At 44.9% G+C, this 24,017-nt stretch overlaps 2 protein-coding genes across 10 annotated transcripts in view; one reads left to right on the forward strand and one right to left on the reverse strand.

Moving 5' to 3' along the window:
- The window catches only part of NF1 (neurofibromin 1), a 738,710-nt gene that overhangs the window by 256,723 nt on the left and 457,970 nt on the right, over positions 1-24,017 (reverse strand). The gene's annotated exons all lie outside the window — the stretch shown is intronic.
- Positions 9,339-23,126, forward strand: OMG (oligodendrocyte myelin glycoprotein). The gene is made up of 3 exons (XM_063957150.1): positions 9,339-9,377; positions 13,730-14,415; positions 21,772-23,126. Exon 3 carries the CDS (start codon positions 21,778-21,780, stop codon positions 23,053-23,055), a length of 1,278 nt encoding a protein of 425 aa, XP_063813220.1. The 5' UTR covers positions 9,339-9,377; positions 13,730-14,415; positions 21,772-21,777; the 3' UTR covers positions 23,056-23,126.

A 24,017-nucleotide genomic window follows, 5' to 3' on the forward strand; every position in this document is an offset into this window, starting at 1 on the left:
CGGGCAGCCGCCCAAGAAGAGCCCACTTTCCTTGTGGAATGGGCTTTCACTGATTTTGGATGCGGCAATCCAGCCGCAAAATGAGCCTGCTGAATCGTGCTACAGATCCAGCGAGCAATGGTTTGCTTTGAAGCAGGAGCACCCAGCTTGTTGGATGCATACAGGATAAACAGCGAGTCAGTCTTCCTGACTCCAGCCGTCCTGGCTACATAGATCTTCAAAGCCCTGACTACATCAAGCAACTTGGAATCCTCCAAGTCACGAGTAGCCGCAGGCACCACAATATGGTTCAAATGAAAAGATGACACCACTTTCGGCAGAAACTGCGGACGAGTCCGTAATTCTGCCCTGTCCATATGGAAAACCAGAAAGGGGCTTTTACATGACAAAGCCGCCAATTCTGACACACGCCTAGCCGAAGCTAAGGCCAATAACATGACCACCTTCCACGTGAGATACTTTAGCTCCACGGTCCTAAGTGGCTCAAACCAGTGGGATTTCAGGAAACCCAACACCACGTTGAGATCCCAAGGTGCCACTTGTGGCACAAAAGGGGGCTGAATATGCAGCACTCCCTTAACAAACGTCTGAACTTCAGGAAGAGAAGCCAGTTCCTTTTGAAAGAAAATGGATAGGGCCGAAATCTGGACCTTTATGGACCCCAACTTCAGGCCCATAGTCACTCCAGACTGTAGGAAGTGCAGGAACCGGCCCAGCTGGAATTCCTCTGTAGGGGCCTTCCTGGCCTCACACCAGGCAACATATTTTCGCCATATACGGTGATAGTGTTTTGCTGTCACGTCCTTCCTAGCCTTTATCAGCGTAGGAATAACATCATCCGGAATGCCTTTTTCCGCTAGGATCCTGCGTTCAACCGCCATTCCGTCAAACGCAGCCGCGGTAAGTCTTGGAACAGACCGGGCCCCTGCTGCAACAGGTCCTGTCTGAGAGGCAGAGGCCATGGGTCCTCTGTGAGCATTTCTTGCAGTTCCGGGTACCAAGTCCTTCTTGGCCAATCTGGAACAATGAGTATTGTTCTCACTCCTCTTTTTCTTACGATTCTCAGCACCTTTGGTATGAGAGGAAGAGGAGAAAACACATAGACCGACTGGAACACCCACGGTGTTACCAGGGCGTCCACCGCTATCGCCTGAGGGTCTCTTGACCTGGCGCAATACCTTTGTAGCTTTTTGTTGAGACGGGACGCCATCATGTCCACCTGTGGCAGTTCCCATCGATATGTAATCTGAGTGAAGACTTCGTGATGAAGTCCCCACTCTCCCGGGTGGAGGTCGTGCCTGCTGAGGAAGTCTGCTTCCCAGTTGTCCATCCCCGGAATGAACACTGCTGACAGTGCTTGCACGTGATTCTCCGCCCAACGAAGAATCCTGGTGGCTTCTGCCATCGCCACTCTGCTTCTTGTGCCGCCCTGGCGGTTTACATGAGCCACTGCGGTGATATTGTCTGACTGAATTAGCACCGGTTGGTTGCGAAGCAGAGGCTCCGCTTGACTCAGGACGTTGTATATGGCCCTTAGTTCCAGGATATTTATGTGCAGACAAGCCTCCTGACTTGTCCGCAACCCTTGGAAGTTTCTTCCCTGAGTGACTGCCCCCCATCCTCGGAGGCTCGCATCCGTGGTCACCAGGACCCAGTCCTGTATGCCGAACCTGCGGCCCTCGAGAAGGTGAGCACTCTGCAGCCACCACAGAAGAGACACCCTGGCCCTCGGGGACAGGGTGATCAGCCGATGCATCTGAAGATGCGATCCGGAACACTTGTCCAACAGATACCACTGAAAGATCCTCGCATGGAACCTGCCGAAGGGAATGGCTTCGTATGATGCCACCATCTTTCCCAGGACTCACGTGCAGCGATGCACCGACACCTGTTTCGGTTTTAAGAGGTCTCTGACTAGAGTCACGAGCTCTTGAGCCTTCTCCGCCGGGAGAAACACCTTCTTCTGGTCCGTGTCCAGAATCATGCCCAGAAAAGGCAGACGCGTAGTAGGAATCAGCTGCGACTTTGGAATATTCAGAATCCAGCCGTGCTGTTGCAACACTTCCTGAGAGTGTGCTACGCTGATTAGCAATTGCTCTCTGGACCTCGCCTTTATGAGGAGATCGTCCAAGTATGGGATAATTGTGACCCCTTGCTTTCGAAGGAGCACCATCATTTCTGCCATTACCTTGGTAAATATTCTCGGTGCCGTGGAGAGCCCAAACGGCAACGTCTGGAATTGGTAATGACAGTCCTGTACCACAAATCTGAGGTACTCCTGATGAGGTGGATAAATGGGGACATGCAAGTAAGCATCCTTGATGTCCAGAGACACCATAAAATCCACCTCTTCCAGGCTTGCAATGAACGCTCTGAGCGATTCCATTTTGAACTTGAATCTTTTCAGATAAATGTTCAGGGATTTTAAATTCAATATGGGTCTGACCGAACCGTCCGGTTTCGGTACCACAAACATTGTGGAATAGTATCCTCTTCCTTGTTGAAGGAGGGGAACCTTCACCACCACCTGCTGGAGATATAACTTGTGAATTGCGGCTAACACTACTTCCCTTTCTATGGGGGAAGCTGGCAGGGCCGATTTGAGGTAAACGGGAGGGGGCATCACTTCGAATTCCAGCTTGTATCCCTGAGACACAATCTGTATAGCCCAGGGATCCACCTGTGAGCGAACCCACTGGTGGCTGAAATTTCGGAGACGCGTCCCCACCGCTCCTGGCTCCACCTGTGGAGCCCCAGCGTCATGCGGTGGATTTAGTGGAAGCCGGGGAGGACTTCTGTTCCTGGGAACTAGCTGTATGGTGCAGCTTCTTTCCTCTACCCCTGCCTCTGGCAAGAAAGGACACACCTCTGACCTTCTTGCTTCTCTGTGATCGAAAGGACTGCATTTGGTAATACGGTGCTTTCTTAGGCTGTGAGGGAATATATGGCAAAAAGTTTGACTTCCCAGCTGTAGCTGTGGAAACTAGGTCCGAGAGACCGTCCCCAAACAATTCCTCACCCTTGTAAGGTTACACCTCCATGTGCTTTTTGGAGTCAGCATCACCTGTCCATTGCAGAGTCCACAGGACCCTTCTGGCAGAAATTGACATTGCATTTATTCTAGAGCCCAGTAGGCAAATGTCCCTCTGGGCATCCCTCATGTATAGGACAGCGTCTTTTATATGCCCCAGGGTCAGTAAAATGGTATCCTTGTCTAAGGTATCCATGTCCTCAGACAGAGTATCTGTCCATGCTGCTACAGCACTACACATCCAGGCCGACGCAATTGCCGGCCTCAGTATAGTACCTGAGTGTGCATAAACAGACTTCAGGATACTTTCCTGCTTCCTATCTGCAGGATCCTTTAGGGCGGCCGTATCCTGTGACGGCAGGGCCACCTTTTTAGATAAACGTGTCAGAGCTTTATCTACCCTAGGGGAGGATTCCCAGCGCATCCTGTCCGCTGGCGGGAAAGGGTACGCCATAAGTAACCTTTTGGAAATCAGCACTTTCTTATCGGGGGAATCCCACGCTTTTTCACATAATTCATTTAATTCATGTGAAGGGGAAAAAGTCACCTCTTGCTTTTTCTCCCCATACATATACACCCTTTTGTCAGGGACAGGGTTTACCTCTGATATGTGCAATACATCCTTCATTGCTATAATCATGTAGCGGATGGCTTTAGCCATTTTAGGCTGCAATTTTGCATCATCGTCATCGACACTGGAGTCAGAATCCGTGTTGATATCTGTGTCAACCATTTTGGATAGTGGGCGCTTCTGAGACCCTGACGGCCTCTGCACTGTAGGATCAGGCATGGGCTGAGACCCCGACTGTCCCAAGGCATTAGCTTTATCCAACCTTTTATGTAAGGAGTTTACATTATCATTTAACACCTTCCACATATCCAATCAGGTGTCGGCGGAGACACGTCATTCATCTGTACTTGCTCTGCCTCCACATAGCCCTCTTCGTCAAACATGTCGACACACGCGTACAGACACACCACACACACAGGGGATGCTCTATATGAGGACAGGACCCCCAAAAGGCCTTTTGGAGAGACAGAGAGAGAGTATGCCAGCACACACCCCAGCGCTATAGGACCCAGGAATCACACAGTAACTTAGTGTTTACCCAGTAGCTGCTTATATATATTAGATGCGCTAAATTTATGTGCCCACCCTCTCTTTTTACCCTTTCTACCGTGTGTCTGCAGGGGAGAGCCTGGGGAGCTTCCTCTCAGCGGAGCTGTGGAGAGAAAATGGCGCTGGTGAGTGCTGAGGAAGAAGGCCCCGCCCCCTCAACGGCGGGCTTCTGTCCCGCGATTTTGTGTAAAATTAATGGCGGGGGCTCATGCATATAACAGTGTCCAACTGTATATATGCTGCTTTCGCCAGGAGGTATCCGATTGCTGCCCAGGGCGTCCCCCCCCCCCTGCGCCCTGCACCCTACAGTGACCGGAGTGTGTGGGTTAGTGTGGGTGCAATGGCGCACAGCTGCAGTGCGCTACCTCATATGAAGACAGGAGTCTTCTGCCGCCGATTTTGACGTCTTCTTTCTTCAACCCGCCGGCTTCTGACTTCTGGCTCTGCGAGGGGGACGGCGGCGCGGCTCCGGGAACCGACGACAAGGTCAGGTCCTGTGTTCGATCCCTCTGGAGCTAATGGTGTCCAGTAGCCTAAGAAGCGCAACCTAGCCGCAGTTAGTAGGTTTGCTTCTCTCCCCTCAGTCCCACGTAGCAGAGAGTCTGTTGCCAGCAGAAGCTCTCTGAAAATAAAAAAACCTAACTAAAATACTTTCTTATTAGCAAGCTCAGGAGAGCTCACTAAAAGCACCCAGCTCTGGCCGGGCACAGATTCTAACTGAGGTCTGGAGGAGGGGCATAGAGGGAGGAGCCAGTGCACACCAGTAGTACTAAATCTTTCTTAGAGTGCCCAGTCTCCTGCGGAGCCCGTCTATTCCCCATGGTCCTTACGGAGTCCCCAGCATCCACTAGGACGTTAGAGAAATTATAAATGGAAATCAAATTTATTAACCCATGGAGGTCTGGATTTGGAGTCACCCTCAAAATTAAAGTGGAAAAACACACTACAGGCTGATCCAACTTTGATGTAATGTCCTTAAAACAAGTCAAAATGAGGCTCAGTAGTGTGTGTGGCCTCCACGTGCCTGTATGACCTCCCTACAACGCCTGGGCATGCTCCTGATGAGGTGGCGGATGGTCTCCTGAGGGATCTCCTCCCAGACCTGGACTAAAGCATCCGCCAACTCCTGGACAGTCTGTGGTGCAACGTAGCATTGGTGGATGGAGCGAGACATGATGTCCCAGATGTGATCAATTGGATTCAGGTCTGGGGAACGGGCGGGCCAGTCCATAGCATCAATGCCTTTGTCTTGCAGGAACTGCTGACACTCCAGCCACATGAGGTTTAGCATGGTCTTGCATTAGTAGGAACCCAGGGCCAACCGCACCAGCATATGGTCTCACAAGGGGTCTGAGGATCTCATCTCGGTACCTAATGGCAGTCAGGCTACCTCTGGCGAGCACATGGAGGGCTGTGCGGCCCCCCAAAGAAATGCCACCCCACACCATTACTGACCCACTGCCAAACCAGTCATCCTGGAGGATGTTGCAGGGAGCAGAACGTTCTCCTTGGCGTCTCCAGACTCTGTAACGTCTGTCACATGTGCTCAGTGAGAACCTGCTTTCATCTGTGAAGAGCACAGGTCGCCAGTGGCGAATTTGCCAATCTTGGTGTTCTCTGGCAAATGCCAAACATCCTGCACGGTGTTGGGCTGTAAGCACAACCCCCACCAGTGGACGTCGGGCCCTCATACCACCCTCATGGAGTCTGTTTCTGATCGTTTGAGCAGACACATGCACATTTGTGGCTTGCTGGAGGTCATTTTGCAGGGCTCTGGCAGTGCTCCTCCTTGCACAAAGGCGGAGGTAGCGGTCCTGCTGCTGGGTTGTTGCCCTCCTACGGCCTCCTCCACGTCTCCTGATGTACTGGCCTGTCTCCTAGTAGCGCCTCCATGCTCTGGACACTACGCTGACAGACACAGCAAACCTTCTTGCCACAGCTCGCATTGATGTGCCATCCTGGATGAGCTGCACTACCTGAGCCACTTGTGTGGGTTTTAGGGAGGTCATACAGGCACGTGGAGGCCACAGACACTACTGAGCCTCATTTTGACTTGTTTTAAGGACATTACATCAAAGTTGGATCAGCCTGTAGTGTGTTTTTCCACTTTAATTTTGAGGGTGACTCCAAATCCAGACCTCCATGGGTTAATAAATTTGATTTCCATTTATAATTTTTGTGTGATTTTGTTGTCAGCACATTCAAGTATGTAAAGAACAAAGTATTTAATAAGAATATTTCATTCATTCAGATCTAGGATGTGTTATTTTAGTGTTCCCTTTATTTTTTTGAGCAGTGTAAATAATATGGCGTGCTACCCCAAGGTAGCCCAGTCACACCAGACCTGGGGGGTACCACTCCCCAAACTCACACACAGCATAATAATAATAATAATAACATCCACTATGGGTCATACAATTGCTTAATGTACGGCCACATGATAATGGCACATACAAAACATATCCAGATTGAGAGCTAGCTTACCTGGAGGCACCCCTGTATCCTCCAAATGGCACCACAGGACCCAGCATGCCCTCCTAATGCTGGCTCCATCTATGCCTCACTGAACTGACCCATAGCTTCTGCTTCTTTCTTAACACATATTAACACTTTAGTATTTCAACGGTGTGCTGCCCTAGGGTGGTCGGGCCTGAGCCGACTTTGTGGGGTCCAAGCCCTGGACTTATGCTTAGTTAGGGACCTCCTGTAATAGAGCAGCCGTGAGGTGGCCTGGAGGCTTATCATATCTTTTGCAAAACATATGTAACGAAGAGCTCTACATTTTCTATTATTACATAGTATATAGTTCTTCTTACTAACAGCCAGCAGAGTGCGTGGGAAAAATCCCTTTTGTTTTTCTTGTCTAGAGTAACCCCCTCCCGCAGCACCTGAGGATTGTTACCAGCTTGATTAGAGCAGTTTGCCACTATTTATTGCAGTTCAGTGAGGCATAGACGGAGCAAGCATTAGGAGGGCATGCTGGGTCCTGTGGTGCCATTTGGAGGATACAGGGGTGCCTCCAGGTAAGCTAGCTCTCAATCTGGATGTTTTGTATATGCCATTATCATGTGGCCGTACATTAAGCAATTGTATGACCCATAGTGGATAATATTATTATTATTATTATGCTGTGTGTGAGTTTGGGGAGTGGTACCCCCCAGGTCTGGTGTGACTGGCCTACCTTGGGGTAGCATGCCATATTATTTATTTAGCACTTATGTAACACTCCTATTTTTTCACTAATATTACTCTTTTGAGTATTTTATTAACACCCTTATTTTTGTAGCACTTTCTAACCCATAGCTTCTGCTTCTTTCTTAACACATATTAACACTTTAGTATTTCAATGGTGTGCTGCCCTAGGGTGGTCGGGCCTGAGCCGACTTTGTGGGGTCCAAGCCCTGGACTTATGCTTAGTTAGGGACCTTCAGTAATAGAGCAGCCGTGAAGTGGCCTGGAGGCTTATCATGTCTTTTGCAAAACATATGTAATGAAGAGCTCTAAATTTTCTATTATTACATAGTATATAGTTCTTCTTACTAACAGCCAGCAGAGTACGTGGGAAAAATCCCTTTTGTTTTTCTTGTCTAGTTTTTCTTTGAAAAGGCTACAAACGCTATAATTTCACTAAACAAATTCCACTATTATAAATCTGGTCTAAAAAGATTTAAGTAAAAATGTGATAGTAACTGAAGGAAATTATACATTACGGAGCTATGAGGAAAATATTAAAGGCTCAGACAACTTGGTTTGAATTAATTTTTCACTGATTATCTACAGGGAAAAATAGCTTGGAAGCTCAGGCAAGATGATTTGAGATCAGTGTCCACTGGTATTTCAGGTCTAAAATAGCATTTCAAAGTTTCGTCTTCATTTAATATTCACACTGGTTTAAGCAGTGTTTCACATGTAAACACATTAACCCCTAATGAAATGCCAAGACTGAAACTACCCCCCAAACCAGAAAAAGTAGACGTTTTTCTTTACTAATTACAGATCAACTAGGTTGCTACCTGGGCTTCACTGACTTAGGACCTGATTCAGAGATGGACACAGACTGCTGCATTCTCACATGCTGGTGGGCCGCCAAGCACAGGGTAAGGCTGTCCAGCATGTGTGACGGGCCGCCTCCCGATGCATCTGCAAATACATTGCGGATGCATCGATTTAAAGGTTGATCCCTGGCAGGCGGTCAGCCGCCATTTTTCTTTAAGTGGAGCTGCTGCGTTTGACGTCACGCAGCTGCCCTGAAAACATTCCTGGAATGCCAGCAATTGTCCCACCCCTGCGTCTGCCGCTGTCAATCACACTGAGCCACAATGTGCAAGGTCGCGCACTGCGGCCAGTGCGCGTGCCACACGAATGCAGCCGCTGCATACAGACGCATGGCTGCTTACGTGTCTGAATGACCCCCTTAGTCATTGTCATGTTGCAGTTAAGGGACAGGCCCTGGATTGTGCCAGAAAATAGAGATTATGGGGTGGACAACAATGACATCTCAGCTTCTACCTCTCAATGCAGAAAAGCAATTTCAGAGAGAATACTTGACTATCTTACTGAACAAATCAGTCATCGCCTAGTTGGGGACTGTTCTCCTTTACATCTACAAAGTTCTTACTTCAAATAATCGTTTTTGTCAAATGGTACTACATCAGTGCCTTCTACTGCCTCTGGTTTTCTACTTTGTGAGGCCAACTGGCAGAAAAGAAAGCTAAATTCAGGGCATTACAAGTGTTTTGCATTCAAATCAAAGTCTGTTTAACTCTGGATAACAAAACTGGCTTTTCAACAATGGAAGGGGAAGATTGAGGGCAGGAAAGTGTACAGTGAAGTTGGGCAATTTGCATACACTGTTTCATATTGGAGTTCCAGCTTTGGTCTATATGGACCCTAATAATGAATTCTTCTTGCTAAGTGCACCAGCAATGTGTCTGGATAAGTGTTATCACTATTATTTTATTCAAAACTATTTTACATGCGGTCTAAAAAATGTAAACCACCAAGTTTACAGTGCATACTGTAGGATTTTTTTTTTCAGTTAAGACTTATTGCAAAAGCCCAGGTCTTGAAAAAAGTTCAAAAACGTTTCACATTATTACACATCCTGCCTCTATGTTCTACTTCCTTTTTTAATATGTCTTGTACATATTAGAAATTTAAAGATTAACTTTTTCATTTCCACTTGTATGAACAGAAGACGAGTTCTGCAATTGATCTGTGCAACGTGTAAGTAAACTTGGTAACTTAACTATTTAAATGTAAAAGTTCCAACATAGGATAACTGCATTATATGACTAGAAATTCATAACTTTATGGAAACAATTACTTTGTATGCAAGTGCTATTGGATATTCATAAACTGTTGTAGAAAGAACAACTGTCACCTGAAACATTTGCATAATTTTTCAGCAGCTGTCTCAGGGCGACATGTATCATTTGTGGTCTGTGTGGCCTAACACTCATTGTGTCTTGCCCACAGTCGCTCAGTAATTACTATCATTGATATTCACTCATCTGAAGCTCTTTATAAACATTTAGGTTACAATATTTCACAAGAATTTCGTGTCCCAGTGAATACGGCAATAGATATGTTTATGGTTATATAACATATATAGTTATATTATGTACTTTCATATATTATACACACTTTGAAGGGCAATTTGTTAAAGCCTAGAATACTCGCAGATGAGTACCAAATTGATTAAAGAACAGAAGACTAAAAAAAGGCCCTTAGGAGACTTGAAACATCACTTCTGTTTAATAAACACCTGTATGCTTAAAAAGCAACACTCTGGGGGGGGTTGTGTATGAGTGACCGCTGGTCAGCATAACTCCGCCGGAAGCCCGGCAGCAGAATGCCGGCTAGGGGGTAGGGAATGCAGCAAGCCACATGCGGGCTCAGTGGCGAACGCAGGTTCTGTTCCAACTCTATGGGTGTCGTGGACACCCACGAGTGGGAATAGTCCCTGGTAGTCGGCATGCCGACTGTCGGTATTCTTAAAGAGAGGTGTTGTGACCGCCGGTCACATAACTACATCCCCTCTGGAGTACTACTGCTAAAGGTGTATCAAAACTTTTTTTTCTTGATGTGTAGGATTTAAAACAATTATATTGGTTGGAAGCTACAAAATTTTCTCTCGGTCAAACTTCCAGCATTTAGGTAAGCATAGGGATTATGCATAACCATAATGATTGTTTATGGCTGATGAAGAATTCTTTTGCCATCGATGGGAGAACCAGATGGTTTCCCTCCATCGATGGCACAGCATAGCCAAATAACCAAATCCAGCCCTCCCGCTTTCTCAAGGTGCTGGGACATGTAAAGCCCTGCCCCCAGCTTCTGATTGGCCCACGGGCCAGTCGGTCAAAGAAAAGGGATCGATGGCAGCATACTATGCAATGGATGTACATCGATGATTTCTCCAACCAATGGTCATCCATTGCATAGCAGACTGCCATCGATGGCCACTTACAATATCACCATCAATGGGAACGATCGATGGTGACCACACCGATGGCCATCCATAGGTAAGCATTTTTTTCTGAGTAATTACTATTCTAACAAAATCAAAAATAAAAATTTTAAACATTTTTATTTATTTTCAATTTAGCTTACTGAGATCTGATGCAATTCATGCCACCTAGTATTGCCCCAACTGAAAACTCCACCACTCCTTAATATTCCCAACGTAATGCTCCAGTTGGTACTGTATGCAACACAGAGTCCCCACAGTAATGTCCATTTACAGTCTGAGAACCTCTCAGTGATGCCCTTTTATAAGTCAGCCTTAGAGTCCCTTTTGTGCTTCCCCACCCCCCACTTCACTTATGCAAACCTCAGAGCTGTATTTAGTCATTAAGTTGACAGAACAGGTCAGTGCTATATCTAGGGTTAGGGCTTAAATACTGTACAAACACTGGGGCAGATGTATTAACCTGGAGAAGGCATAAGGAAGTGATAAATCAGTGATATGTGTAAGGTGATAAAGCCATCAGCCAGTCAGCTCCAATATGTAAATTAACAGTTAGGATCTGATTGGCTGGTGCCTTTATCACATTGCACATATCACTGGTTTATCACTTCCTTATGCATTCTCCAGGTTAATACATCTGCCCCATGGTGTGAATGTTGAAAGTTTGTGCCACTGCCCTCAGAGGGTTTTAAATGGCAGCCTCAGAACCACCTCCCTCTCAAAGTCATTCTCTTTTAAATGCTTAGAGCTCTCTCAGTCATGCCCATTTAAATGCTTAGATCCCTATCAGTCTTGCCAATTTAAAATGCTCAGAGTCCCCTCAGTCATGCCCCTCTATATGCCAGTGCAGAACTCCTCCTCTCCACTTGCCTTACTTACCTCACCAGTGAAGTTTGGCTACAGTCACATAGCATAGTAGAGGAGCAGGGCAGACTGGAGACAGAGCAGCAAAGAGGACTGCTCTATCAATGACATAACTGGAATGTGCCAAGCACACACAACCTCCAGAAGAATCCCAGTCGGGGTGAGATGCATTTGACTGCCCGTACTAAAGATTTTAGATATATAGAGGAAGACACAAAAAGCATTACCAAAATGATGTGATCACCCCTACAAATGAGTGTGCTTGGCCATTTCGACCCATTGCTAGAACCCTTCCTGTTTCAGCTTGGAATTACCCCTTAAACAAGGTGAAGTCCATCAAAAATATTAAGTGAAAATTGGTGCGGATAAACGTGACTCGCCTGCACAGAGCACTGACCATACCCCGTGCAACACCCTAATGCCCAAAATCACTGCTAAATCTCCATAATGCTCCTTTGGCTGAATGGATGCAAATCTCTGCAGCCAGTATGAACCAAGGCATCCATTTTGTCTTTACATCTTTAAAAGAGCAGGTTAAACACAGGCCAGACACAGTCAAGGCATGTTTATGCACTTGTTCTCCTTTTAAGGGTAAATGTATCCAGATACACCAAGTAGCCTATGTAATCAATACAGTATTATTGTTTACTACTACTACTACTAATAAATAATAATAATAATAATAATAATAATAATAATAATAATACTGTATTGATTACACAGGCCTCTTGACAAGTATAGTACCTTTACACAACAGAAAACAGGGTGGTCTGGTGACACAAACCAGAGAAACCAGGGGAATTCAGCCACGTGATAACCAACTGGAGAGTGGGGGTGGTTATCACCACTCAACCTAACAGCTCACAGCTCTATACAGCTCCCGCATACCGCTGGAAGATTTCTCCGCTGTCCGCCGGCTGTCACCTACCTGACCTGCGCTGTGAGGTCTAAAATATACCAGCTGAAGAGTGATCGCTGACGGTCTCACAGAGATTAAGCGGCTAGCGCTTACCATTCATCACGGAGACGTTCAGTGTCTCCCAGCGGGGCTGAAAGTATACGGAGTTACACAGGCTGCAGCCTTACAGCGCAGAACTAACACCACGTGTGATTTATCAATAAAAGGACCCTGACTGCCAAGTAATTCAGGAACCAGCACGTAGGTAACTATAATTGACTGCATGCCATTACTAACTCACTAACGTTACTGTGAAATATTTTTTGGCGGGACTACAAATCTAACCATTACACTGGGACGCCAGTGATATGGTTATATGAACCACCTGAGAGAGTTTCTTTTTAAACCATTAATTTTATTTTGTTATTGCATGTTTTTCAATCATCTTTATATTAACATCTGATGCTTGAATACTACTAAACAAGTGCTTATTGTTTCAGTTCTTGTACATTATGTGGTTTTTATAATTTTTGATAAAACATTTTATTTTTATATTGAGTCCCACTGATTCAATGAGTTTTTTTGACAGATCGCACATATAGTACACAAAGTGTTTAGAGCGCAGAGTAATCTTTTTTCTATTCTTTCTCCACAATTTAGTGCTATTTTGAAGCACACAAAGGGGGGAATCCAAATGTTTGAAAAGTTAGTTGGGTGTCTGTTTTTTCCTGTCTATTGGGAGGGGGGGGGGGGGGGGAAACCAGACACCCACCTGACTTTTCAAACATTTGAATTCCCCCCATTATGTGACCTTTAATCAACACAAAGGTCTGTGGTGCTGTACACATGTGTGCTTTTTAGCTTTTGTTCATTATTAGAGTATTTGTATTGTACTTTTATTTTGGTGCCGGCAGTTGCGGATCCTAGTAACCTTGTTTTATACAGAGCTATGTTTAGCATGACATCTTCCTGTAATAGTATAAGGGAGCATCTGTGCATATTTAGCGATGTAGAATGGTTACATGCAGCATAAACTCATTCATGTCTTACCCGTGGACACAAAAGCAATTTCTTACATGAAATTTTATGTGTTCCTGGTAACATTTTAACAAGTGACTACAGGTTATTCAAGCCCAACTCATTGCGTCATCTCCTACTTGACATAAAAAGTCAGAAAACGAAACAAATAGATGCATATGTTAGAAAGGTACAAAAATAAGTTTATATTACTCAAAATAATTTTATGTTGCTCAATTGGAAGATATATATGCTAAGAGCTATGGAAATATAATATTTAAAACTGTTTTGAAACAAAAAAAAACTAACGTTACTTATTTTTCCCAGGTGAGTGATTCACAGAGTATGGATAAAGAACAGAATGATGTATCAGCAGTGGAGGAACCTAAGTACTATCTCTGGATAGGAGGTTATCTGGTTGGAGGAATTTTAATACTTATGCTACTAGTAATAGTAGGGATCATAATATGGAAGCATTTTAAAAAACAAAATACAGTTGACGAGACATGGGCAGGACCACCCCCACAGAGAAATGACAGTGTCCAGGAAGATGGAGGCTCTAAAATGGATGAAAGTATACTAGGTAATATGCAACTGCCATGCATTGGCTCATTTGAAATACTACCTAAGGAACCCACAATCTCACAGGACAGATACTTAGGTGAAGAGACAATTGAGAGAAAAGCAGCTGATACAGCTGTGATTAGCACATCACCACCCATCAGCCAATTGTTTAATGAACATCCCACTGAAAATGACTCAAGCAAAGAGACCTTTCCACCCCACATCCTAATGCCCCTACACAGTGATCATTTTGCTGCACCTGATTTAGAAAGATATCCCTTGCCACCACCTCCTCTCCTGAATCCCCTTCAGCAAGATGAAGGAAGCACACAGGCGAAATTAAACCCGCTTTATGACATTAATATTTCTCACAACAATGATACATTTGATGACCAACTTCTGCCACCACCTCCAGCAGATTTCTTCTGACGTCGTTGGGCCATAGAACTGTTAGTACCTCTTCTGATACCATATTTCTATTGTATGATCGGATGTAACAATTAGCTCACTAAAACCTGATAACGTGAGGTCTGGTATGGTATGTGCACAAAAACAAACAAACGTAGCAGGTATATTCACTCTGTGTTTAGTTTAACTAGATATCTGCTTTTACAAATGTAAAATGGCCGGAAAGAGCAAGCAATTTTTATAGCCAATCTCAGGATATGAATGATCAAGTAAGGTATAGGTGCAATGGCATTAGGGTTCACATAAATCTTCCACTTTCATTTTTATTGCAGTTACTGCATGCATCAGTCAAACTGAGCACAACATACTAAAAAAAAAATAAGAATTTACTTACCGATAATTCTATTTCTCGTAGTCCGCAGTGGATGCTGGGGACTCCGTCAGGACCATGGGGAATAGCGGCTCCGCAGGAGACAGGGCACAAAAATAAAGCTTTAGGATCAGGTGGTGTGTACTGGCTCCTCCCCCTATGACCCTCCTCCAAGCCTCAGTTAGGATACTGTGCCCGGACGAGCGTACACAATAAGGAAGGATATTGAACCCCGGGTAAGACTCATACCAGCCACACCAATCACACCGTATAACTTGTGATCTGAACCCAGTTAACAGTATGACAAACTTAGGAGCCTCTGAATAGACGGCTCACAACAAATAACAACCCGATTTTTTTGTAACAATAACTATGTACAAGTATTGCAGACAATCCGCACTTGGGATGGGCGCCCAGCATCCACTACGGACTACGAGAAATAGAATTATCGGTAAGTAAATTCTTATTTTCTCTAACGTCCTAAGTGGATGCTGGGGACTCCGTCAGGACCATGGGGATTATACCAAAGCTCCCAAACGGGCGGGAGAGTGCGGATGACTCTGCAGCACCGAATGAGAGAACTCAAGGTCCTCCTCAGCCAGGGTATCAAATTTGTAGAATTTTGCAAACGTATTTGTCCCTGACCAAGTAGCAGCTCGGCAGAGTTGTAATGCCGAGACTCCCCGGGCAGCCGCCCAGGATGAGCCCACTTTCCTTGTGGAATGGGCCTTGACAGATTTAGGTTGTGGCAAGCCTGCCACAGAATGTGCAAGTTGAATTGTGCTACAAATCCAACGAGCAATCGTCTGCTTAGAAGCAGGAGCACCCATCTTGTTGGGTGCATACAATATAAGCAGTGAGTCAGACTTTCTGACTCCCGCCGTTCTTGAAATATATATTTTCAATGCCCGGACCACGTCCAACAACTTGGAATCCTCCAACTCGTTAGTAGCCGCAGGCACCACAATAGGCTGGTTCAGGTGAAACGCTGACACCACCTTAGGCAGAAAATGAGGACGCGTCCGCAGTTCTGCCCTGTCCGTATGGAAAATCAGATATGGGCTCTTATATGATAAAGCCGCCAATTCTGATACTCTCCTGGCTGAAGCCAGGGCCAGTAGCATGGTTACTTTCCATGTGAGATACTTCAGCTCCACCGATTTGAGCGGCTCAAACCAATGGGATTTGAGAAAATCCAAGACTACATTAAGATCCCACGGTGCCACTGGGGGCACAACCGGGGGCTGTATATGTAGTACTCCTTTTACAAAAGTCTGGACTTCAGGAACTGAAGCCAATTCTTTCTGGAAGAAAATCGACAGGGCCGAAATTTGAACCTTAATGGACCCCAATTTGAGGCCCATAGACAATCCTGTTTGCAGGAAATGTAGGAATCGACCCAGTTGAAATTCCTCCGTGGGGGCCTTCCTGGCAGCACACCACGCAACATATTTCCTCCAAATGCGGTGATAATGTTGTGCAGTCACCTCCTTCCTGGCCTTTACCAGTGTAGGAATGACCTCTTCCGGAATGCCTTTTTCCTTTAGAATTCGGCGTTCAACCGCCATGCCGTCAAACGCAGCCACGGTAAGTCTTGGAATAGACACGGTCCCTGCTGAAGCAGGTCCCGTCTTAGAGGTAGAGGCCACGGATCCTCCGTGAGCATCTCTTGAAGTTCCGGGTACCAAGTTCTTCTTGGCCAATCCGGAGCCACTAGTATCGTTCTTACTCCCTTTTGCCGTATAATTCTCAGTACTTTTGGTATGAGAGGCAGAGGAGGGAACACATACACTGACTGGAACACCCACGGTGTTACCAGAGCGTCCACAGCTATTGCCTGAGGATCTCTTGACCTGGCGCAATACCTGTCCAGTTTTTTGTTGAGGCGGGACGCCATCATATCCACCATTGGTTTTTCCCAACGGTTCACAATCATGTGGAAGACTTCTGGATGAAGTCCCCACTCTCCCGGGTGTAAATCGTGTCTGCTGAGGAAGTCTGCTTCCCAGTTGTCCACTCCCGGAATGAATACTGCTGACAGTGCTATCACATGATCTTCCGCCCAGCGAAGAATCCTTGCAGCTTCTGCCATTGCTGTCCTGCTTCTTGTGCCGCCCTGTCTGTTTACGTGGGCGACTGCCGTGATGTTGTCCGACTGGATCAACACCGGCTGACCCTGAAGCAGGGGTTTTGCCAGACTTAGAGCATTGTAAATCGCTCTTAGCTCCAGTATATTTATGTGAAGAGACATCTCCAGGCTTGACCATACTCCCTGGAAGTTTCTTCCTTGTGTGACCGCTCCCCAGCCTCTCAGACTGGCATCCGTGGTCACCAGGACCCAGTCCTGTATGCCGAATCTGCGGCCCTCTAACAGATGAGCACTCTGCAACCACCACAGAAGAGACACCCTTGTCCGTGGCGATAAGGTTATCCGCTGATGCATCTGCAGATGCGATCCGGACCATTTGTCCAGCAGATCCCACTGAAAAGTTTGTGCGTGGAATCTGCCGAATGGAATCGCTTCGTAAGAAGCCACCATCTTTCCCAGGACTCTTGTGCATTGATGCACAGACACTGTCCCTGGTTTTAGGAGGTTCCTGACAAGTTCGGATAACTCCCTGGCTTTCTCCTCCGGAAGAAACACCTTTTTCTGAACCGTGTCCAGAATCATTCCCAGGAATAGCAGACGTGTCGTCGGGGTCAACTGAGATTTTGGAAAATTCAGAATCCACCCGTGTTGTTGCAGCACTAGTTGGGTTAGTGCTACTCCGTCTTCCAGCTGTTCTCTGGATCTTGCCCTTATCAGGAGATCGTCCAAGTAAGGGATAATTAATACGCCTCTTCTTCGTAGAAGGATTATCATTTCGGCCATTACCTTGGTAAAGACCCGAGGTGCCGTGGACAATCCAAACGGCAGCGTCTGAAACTGATAATGACAGTTTTGCACCACGAACCTGAGGTACCCTTGATGTGAAGGGCAAATTGGGACATGCAGGTAAGCGTCCTTTATGTCCAGGGACACCATAAAGTCCCCTTCTTCCAGATTCGCTATCACTGCTCTGAGTGATTCCATCTTGAACTTGAATTTTTGTATGTACAGGTTCAAAGATTTGAGATTTAGAATAGGTCTTACCGAGCCGTCCGGCTTCGGTACCACAAATAGCGTGGAGTAATACCCCTTTCCCTGTTGTAGGAGGGGTACCTTGACTATCACCTGCTGAGCAAACAGCTTGTGAATGGCTTCCAATACCGTCGCCCTGTCTGAGGGAGACGTTGGCAAAGCAGACTTTAGGAACCGGCGAGGGGGAGACTTCTCGAATTCCAACCTGTAACCCTGAGATACTACCTGCAGAATCCAGGGGTCCACCTGTGAGCAAGCCCACTGTGCGCTGAAATTCTTGAGTCGACCCCCCACCGTTCCTGAGTCCGCTTGTAAGGCCCCAGCGTCATGCTGAGGGCTTTGCAGAACCCTGGGAGGGCTTCTGTTCCTGGGCAGGGGCTGCTTGCTGCCCTCTCTTACCCTTTCCTCTGCCCCGAGGCAGATATGACTGTCCTTTTGTTCTTATAGGAACGAAAGGACTGCGGCTGAAAAGACGGTGTCTTTTTCTGTTGGGAGGGGGTCTGAAGTAAAAAAGTGGATTTTCCGGCAGTTGCCGTAGCCACCAGATCCGATAGACCGACGCCAAATAATTCCTCCCCTTTATACGGCAATACTTCCATATGTCGTTTGGAATCCGCATCACCTGACCACTGTCGCGTCCATAAACTCCTTCTGGCAGATATGGACATCGCATTTACTCTCGATGCCAGAGTGCAAATATCTCTCTGCGCATCTCGCATATAAAGGAAAGCATCCTTTAATTGCTCTATAGTCAATAAAATACTGTCCCTATCCAGGGTATCAATATTTTCAGTCAGGGAATCCAACCAGACGACCCCAGCACTGCACATCCAGGCTGAGGCGATGGCTGGTCGCAGTATAACCCCAGTATGTGTGTATATACTTTTTAAGGTAGTTTCCAGCCTCCTATCTGCTGGATCCTTGAGGGCGGCCGTATCAGGAGACGGTAACGCCACTTGTTTTGATAAGCGTGTGAGCGCCTTATCCACCCTAGGGGGTGTTTCCCAGCGCGCCCTAACCTCTGGCGGGAAAGGGTATAATGCTAATAACTTTTTTGAAATTAGCATTTTTCTATCTGGGTTAACCCACGCTTCATCACATACATCATTTAATTCCTCTGATTCAGGAAAAACTACAGGTAGTTTTTTCACCCCCCACATAATACCCCTTTTTGTGGTACTTGTAGTATCAGAGATATGCAAAGCCTCCTTCATTGCCGTGATCATATAACGTGTGGCCCTACTTGAAAATACGTTTGTTTCATCACCGTCGACACTAGATTCAGTGTCTGTGTCTGTGTCGACCGACTGAGGTAAAGGGCGCTTTACAGCCCCTGAAGGTGTCTGAGACGCCTGGGCAGGTACTAACTGGTTTGCCGGCCGTCTCATGTCGTCAACTGATTTTTGTAATGTGCTGACATTATCACGTAATTCCATAAACAAAGCCATCCATTCCGGTGTCGACTCCCTGGGGGGTGACATCACCATTATCGGCAATTGCTCTGCCTCCACGCCAACATCGTCCTCATACATGTCGACACACACGTACCGACACACAGCAGACACACAGGGAATGCTCTTATCGAAGACAGGACCCCACTAGCCCTTTGGGGAGACAGAGGGAGAGTTTGCCAGCACACACCCAAGCGCTATAATATATATGGGAACAACCTTATATAAGTGTTGTTCCTTATAGCCGCTTAAATATATAAAAATATCGCCAATAAGTGCCCCCCCTCTCTGTTTTACCCTGTTTCTGTAGTGCAGTGCAGGGGAGAGTGGGAGCCTTCCTCACAGCGGAGCTGAGCAGGAAAATGGCGCTGTGTGCTGAGGAGAATAAGCCCCGCCCCCTATTCCGGCGGGCTTTTCTCCCGGAGTTTTAGACATTTGGCATGGGTTAAATACATACATATAGCCTCAATGGCTATATGTGATGTATTCTTTTGCCATAAAAGGTATTATATATTGCTGCCCAGGGCGCCCCCAGCAGCGCCCTGCACCCTCCGTGACCGTCTGGTGTGAAGTGTGTGACAACAATGGCGCACAGCTGCAGTGCTGTGCGCTACCTTCATGAAGACTGAAGAGCCTTCTGCCGCCTGTTTCCGGACCTTCAATCTTCAGCATCTGTAAGGGGGGTCGGCGGCGCGGCTCCGGGACGAACCCCAGGGTGAGACCTGTGTTCCGACTCCCTCTGGAGCTAATGGTGTCCAGTAGCCTAAGAATCCAATCCATCCTGCACGCAGGTGAGTTGAAATTCTCTCCCCTAAGTCCCTCGATGCAGTGAGCCTGTTGCCAGCAGGACTCGCTGAAAATAAAAAACCTAAAAAACTTTTTCTAAGCAGCTCTTTAGGAGAGCCACCTAGATTGCACCCTGCTCGGACGGGCACAAAAACCTAACTGAGGCTTGGAGGAGGGTCATAGGGGGAGGAGCCAGTACACACCACCTGATCCTAAAGCTTTATTTTTGTGCCCTGTCTCCTGCGGAGCCGCTATTCCCCATGGTCCTGACGGAGTCCCCAGCATCCACTTAGGACGTTAGAGAAAAACAATTAAAAAAATAAATTAATCTCTGGGATAAGCAATAGTGCCTAATAATGCGCTTGTAATATGGAATGATTTGCAATGTAAAAGTGAGACTACTTTTTTTATAATATTGCCCCTAAATTTTTGTAATAAATGAGACTGCTTGCCGGATTGGCTATGCAATGTTCCCAATAAAATTTGAGTCAGCACTACTATCAGCTCTGCAGTCCTCCGAATAGCTGATCAGATGGATGCAGAGGTCCTGTTCACAGCAGCACAATGCAGCTGAAAGACACCAGCAAAACCACCAGCAGCAAGCCACTGTGAGAGCTGGAAACATGCCCTCCAGCTAATAGCATCCTCTTTATTAGCTATGTATTGATTCTGGATGAGAAAACCAATTGGTAAGTTTTATTTCGGACTAAAAACATTAAAGGTCATAGGATGTTCTGTGCATGCCATTTGCTGCAGTAACACTAGATGCCTGTGTTTCACAGAATTCGCTTCTGAAAGGAAACGTGCAGCTAACTAGTACATTTATGCCTTTTATATGCTTACTATGAATTGTACAAAGGTTATAGTCAGAATTTAAAAAGGAACTTGTAAAAAAAAAATAATAAAAAAATAATAATATATATATATATATATATATATATATATATACAGGTTGAGTATCCCTTATCCAAAATGCTTGGGACCAAAGCTATTTTGGATATCGGATTTCTCCGTATTTTGGAATAATTGCATACCATAATGATATATCATGGTGATGGGACCTAAGTCTAAGCACAGAATGCGTTTATGTTTCATATACACCTTATACACACAGCCTGAAGTCAATTTTAGCCAATATTTTTTTATAACTTTGTGCATTAAACAAAGTGTGTGTACAGTCACACAATTCATTTATGTTTCATATACACCTTATACACACAGCCTGAATGTCATTTAATACAATATGTTTAATAACTTGTGTATTAAACAAAGTTTGTGTACATTTAGCCATCAAAAAACAAAGATTTCAGTATTTCACTCTCACTCAAAATAGTCCGTATTTCGGAATATTCCGTATTTCGGAATATTTGGATATGGGATACTCAACCTGTATATATATATATATATATATATATATATATATATATATATATATATATATATATATATATCTGTTTAAACTGCACAGCTTTGTCAAAGTTTCCATACTGTTATAAAAATTCAATTTTGAATGAAAAGCTATTTGCAGTATGTACACGGAGAGAAAACAGTGGCAATTAAATAATGGGATAATATTATGATTACTGAGATAATATCTTTGTAAAAACAGTTTCATTGTATGGACATATTGTGCCCATTTTAAAAGGGGCTAATCTTAATTTCATTGCAGGTAAGGATGTTATACCAAATCCAACCCTCACCAGGACTACTGATTCTTTTATGTTCCGTATCATCCGTTTTCTGCCTTTGCCCCTTGAAGTGTTCCTGCTACATAAAAAACAGAAATGTAGACTGTTCTGGCAGAAGCCTGACTGCACTGCCACATGGACTTCAAGACAATATCACACACCTTAACTTGTCTTACAACAGCTTGTCTGATTTAGATCATCAATTGTCTCGATTCACTAACTTAAGATCCCTTGACCTTTCCCACAACTTGCTTAAGAACCTCCCTTCTCATTTGCCCAGATCTCTCTGGGAAGTGTATGCTGCAAACAACAATATAAAAGTGCTTCATAAACTGGACACTGCTTACCAGTGGAATCTAAGGGTGCTAGATGTCTCCAGGAACAGCCTGCAAAGGACAGTCTTCATTAACAATACACTGATTAGTCTGCAGTCTCTGAATTTAAGTAACAACCAACTCTGGACCGTTCCAACAAACATGCCCAGCAACATACTACTAATTGATTTGTCCTATAACTCTTTAATACAGATCTTATCGGGAACATTTGTGAGAATGCCCAAGCTTCAAACGCTGTACCTGCACAACAACAGATTTGCTTATATCCCAAATAATGCTTTTGACCACCTGACTCATGTAAAGATTACCCTGTACAACAACCCATGGTCCTGCGAAGACACACAGAGTATCAACTATTTGCTGAAGTGGGTGGAAGAGAAAAATAATATCATAGGCTATCCATGTGCCAATGAAACAAATGGACACAGTCCTAAGCATCATTCAACTACAGATAAAGCACCAAATAAGATCACTAGTCAGGACATACCATTACAGACTACAAGTCATAGTCTTTTCATGGAAGCTCAAGAATCTAAACTGCACAAGAAAAGAAAATATCCGGAGGTTCTAACTGCACCTCACTTCAACGCAACTGACATTTTGCTTTCAAGTACAGAGAGCAATCTATTCATAGAAGGCGGCTCTGGAATGATGCATTTAGATTTCAACAACTTTGGAAGAGAAATGGACAATCACCGAGACTCTAATGAAATAGAGGTAATTGAAACATATGATCACACTATTATGCTGAGCTCTGATAATACAGCACACAATGGTCCAGAAGTGATTGTACCAAGCACCCCTGTATACGTAATGATACAAGCCACAACTATAATACTAAATGATCATGCGCCTTCCACAGAAGCACAGAAATGTATGTGTATTGCCATTTCCCTTTTATTACTCCTCCTTATTCTTAGGACTGTGTAAAGGCATGTTATGAATGTGGTGAATGCTTCAGTTTTATTATCAACCTGAATTAAAATCCAGCTTTGCTTTAATTAACACAGACTATTTGAATGTCACTGCAGTAAAGCACCGAGATTTCGACATGTAGTGCATACATAACATTTTACCTGTTTTAATCAATTGCATGTTATTAACGTAGGTAGGATATAAATAATGACTTTTTTAGCTTAGTACATACAAATTTAAAGAGCATTAAAACATTTTGCTAATTAATACACATGAGCAAAAGGGATCATTCAAAAAAAATATCTGATTAATGGGACAAGTATCTCTATCCTTCAGCTTATTAACTGAATGTACTTCACATGGTATCTTATGCATCTCTTTCCACTGGTTACGTCATATACTACAAAGTGCCAAATTAACTTAATTAAAAGAAAGTATGTTTTGCCTGCGTGATGTCCCGGTTTATTAATTTATTTATAGACCTATTTTAAAGGAATATTATTGAGCCCAGAAAATGTCTTTGTGTAGGTGACAATCACTTTAAGTGCACTAGATTTAATATTACCCGTAAAACAAAGTTTAGCTTGGTAAATACACCAGATTCTCCATATGCTGATGTGTAAGAATTTCTGTTTAAGCCACTGACATGAGAGGAGAGCCGCTTTCAGTTTGGACTATAAGCAATTTGCAGAACTAAAAATATCTGGTACAGGGTTTTAAAATTGTGGTGATGGTGCAGGCATTATAAGAGTTTACGATTACATAAGTATTGCACGGACTAGAAAAAATACTAAAGGTACTCAAAATAATCCAGGTTTAATGATCTTCACATAGCAGTAGTCTTGCAAGTTTTATCAATAGCCATCTGGCCTAAAGCATAATATAAGACAGAGGTCTGCATACCTCAACACCACCAGCTAGAATTGCTAATCCACTACCTTAATGCATCAATTGTTTCCCACAGCTTTTACATTGTA

This window comes from Pseudophryne corroboree, chromosome 2 (genome assembly GCF_028390025.1).
Source record: "Pseudophryne corroboree isolate aPseCor3 chromosome 2, aPseCor3.hap2, whole genome shotgun sequence".
NCBI classification, from domain to species: Eukaryota; Metazoa; Chordata; class Amphibia; order Anura; family Myobatrachidae; genus Pseudophryne; species Pseudophryne corroboree.

Coding starts and splice junctions, on each gene's coding strand:
- OMG (XM_063957150.1), top strand. CDS start 21,778: ATGTTATACCAAATCCAACCCTCACCAGGACTACTGATTCTTTTATGT.